At 41.6% G+C, this 2,600-nt stretch overlaps 1 protein-coding gene across 4 annotated transcripts in view; it reads right to left on the reverse strand.

Annotated features, from left to right (window-relative positions):
• LSM6 (LSM6 homolog, U6 small nuclear RNA and mRNA degradation associated) overlaps window positions 1–2,600 on the reverse strand; it is a 19,877-nt gene that overhangs the window by 4,966 nt on the left and 12,311 nt on the right. For all 4 annotated transcript variants that reach the window (XM_004708700.3, XM_045295824.1, XM_045295825.1 and 1 more), the window contains one exon: window positions 2,333–2,436. In XM_004708700.3, the coding sequence (XP_004708757.1) occupies window positions 2,333–2,426 (94 nt within the window). In that variant the 5' untranslated portion in view covers window positions 2,427–2,436. The remainder of the gene's footprint in view (window positions 1–2,332; window positions 2,437–2,600) is intronic.

Raw genomic sequence — 2,600 nt, forward strand, 5'->3', positions numbered from 1 at the left:
GGACAACAGAAAAGTGGGTGAAGGGAGACCTTGTACAGTGTAAGACATGACAAAATAATAATAATTTCTAAATTATCAAGGGTTCATGAGGGAGGGGGTAGCGGGGAAGGAGGGGCAAAATGAGGAGCAGATACCAAGGGCTCAAGTAGAAAGCAAATTTTGCGAGTGATGATGGCAATAAATGTACAGATGTGCTCGACACAATGGATCTATGTATGGATTGTGATAAGAGTTGTATGAGCCCCCAATAAAATGATTTAAAAGAAAAAAAAGAAATGTCAAAAATAAAACTTCAGTTTGCTTTCCGTTGCATTGTTTTACATCTAAACCAGTTAGAAATGAGCAATAAATCTGACATGAGATCGGCAAATTTATTTGAAAATAAATCAAAGTCATTTCCAAGTTCAATGGTCACCTTTTAATCAGAAGATCTATCATTGAATCAAAGGATTAAAAAAAAAAAACTGCTCAGGATGGAATTTTATCTCCCTCATGCCTCCAAGGGATAATGAAATATAAATAACATAAAGACAACATTTCCTCCAAACTTAAAGAGAACTTGCTACAGAGAGGTGTTTTTTATTATTGTTTAATGTTACCACAGAAGATGAGGATTCTTTATGGTAATATAGTGTAACTATTTTGCTTTCCTGTAAGTCAGGAGTAGCTAACTCATAAAGGAGAAAAGCTATGGTGATTCTCCATCTTCCCGGGGTCAGCCCTACTCACCAAACCCACAGCCCCGTACGGAGCCATGTTGACGCAGAACAGACTGCCCGCCCCTGAGGTTTCAGCGCTGTACCTATTCACGGCAGCAGAACGCCTCATTTTTCCAGTGTCTGTCCCACTGGTAAATAAGTAGAAATAAAACCAGGTACCACTTACCGCCAATTAGAGTGAAAATTTGGGGAAAGGACTAGTACAAGGGTTGGATGAGCCCTGGAATCCTGGGGGAGAGAGAGCCACGTAGCTTACTCTCCAACTCAAGAAATCCTTGCTCAGGGAACTCATTCTAAAGGGGTACTGGGACACATGCTCGACATGCAGCCAAATGACCCCAAACATTGCTACATGCACTTAAATATCCATTAATAGGAATCCAGCTAAAAATAAGAATAAAAATAAACCATGGTTCACACACGCATGGACTCCTTCCTATATAGTAATTAGGAAGTGCATTGCCATAGAACTAAATGCACTTAGTGTGGAAAATAAAACACACAAAACAAAATACACTAACAGCATGATCCCATTTATGTAAAACTTACTCTTACCGCTATTGCTATACCAAACCAAACTCACACCATTGAGTTGAATTCGATGCATAGTGACCCTGTAGGACAGAGTAAAAGTGTCCCTGAGGGGTTTTCTCAGCCTGTCGCTCTTTATGGGAGTAGAGAGCCTTGTCTTTGTCTGATGGTGCTCACCTAGCTCACACACTGGGCTATGGTTACCTTTATACCCTCTCAGGATTCAGGCTAAAGCTAAGAAAACCCAAATATATCTGCAGGTTTGTTACAGCCAAGAAACGAACGCAGTGGATACACAAGAGTGTGGTTTCTTAGCAAAGCTTTGGACCCAGCTCTTCCCTTTTCAGAGGGAAACAATACAGCAGGAGAGCGCAGAGGGCTGCTGTGAATCTTCCAGGAGAAAGCATGCAGTGATTAACACAGGCTGGGCCTTAGTAAACACTGTCTAAAATCATGGAGGGCTCCAGAGAGGATTATCCTTATTCATTTAGGCAAAAGACCAACCAAGAAAAGGCTACAAAACCCTGCTCATAAATTAGTCGTTTCTATCTGTGAAATAGCCCAGGTAATTTAACCTATCTTGTTTTTGGAAGATAAGGAAATCAGTAATCTTAATGGCATTTAAAATACAATACCACCACAAAAGCGCATTTCAGGAGTACCACGGGCTCTTAAAAAAGAAGATGTTCTAACTAAACTAGAGAAGGGTCTTTGGGTACCCCGCAGGTCGCATGCATGGGAAGTTCTAAATTACACTACCTAGTGGCATGCCAACCTTGAGAACCTCTGCAGAAACCATCGCTGATGCGTCAAGCTGCCCTCCGGTCTCGTCACTAATGCCCGAGTGAAGGAGGCCCAGGGACTTGCAGACTTATCTCAAAGCAGACGGAGCCCTTCAACTCACACTGCAACCAGACCTTGCACTTCTGCTACCCGCACTCTCTCAAAGGGCCCGTCCTCGAGCTAGAAAGAGGTGGCAGCATCAATCTAGCGGGCATGTTTAAGAGGTTAAACAAAAATCACTATGAAGTTACATTTCCTTGTTTAGTTAACACAGTAAGAATGAAGCATGAAAATATTACCTCGATAATCCACTCCCGAATTTAACTTTACCACAACCGGTCGTCCGATGATTTGCTTTAAGAAGTCACTGGGGGTTTGTTTCCGCAAGCTCATTTTAACAACCCTGATTGGAAATAGGAAAAGAAACAAGAGCGAGAGAAAAGGTAACTATCGAGCATGAGAAAGTTTAGAAAGCTGCAGCATATTTATGGAAAATCAAGTATCAATGGCCCACAGAGAAAAAACTCACTATCATTTTACCACCATATGATATGGTAAACTCCCATC

Source organism: Echinops telfairi, unplaced genomic scaffold (assembly GCF_000313985.2).
Source record: "Echinops telfairi isolate 266 unplaced genomic scaffold, ASM31398v2 ScPeMD7_5868;HRSCAF=6743_1, whole genome shotgun sequence".
Lineage (NCBI taxonomy): Eukaryota > Metazoa > Chordata > Mammalia > Afrosoricida > Tenrecidae > Echinops > Echinops telfairi.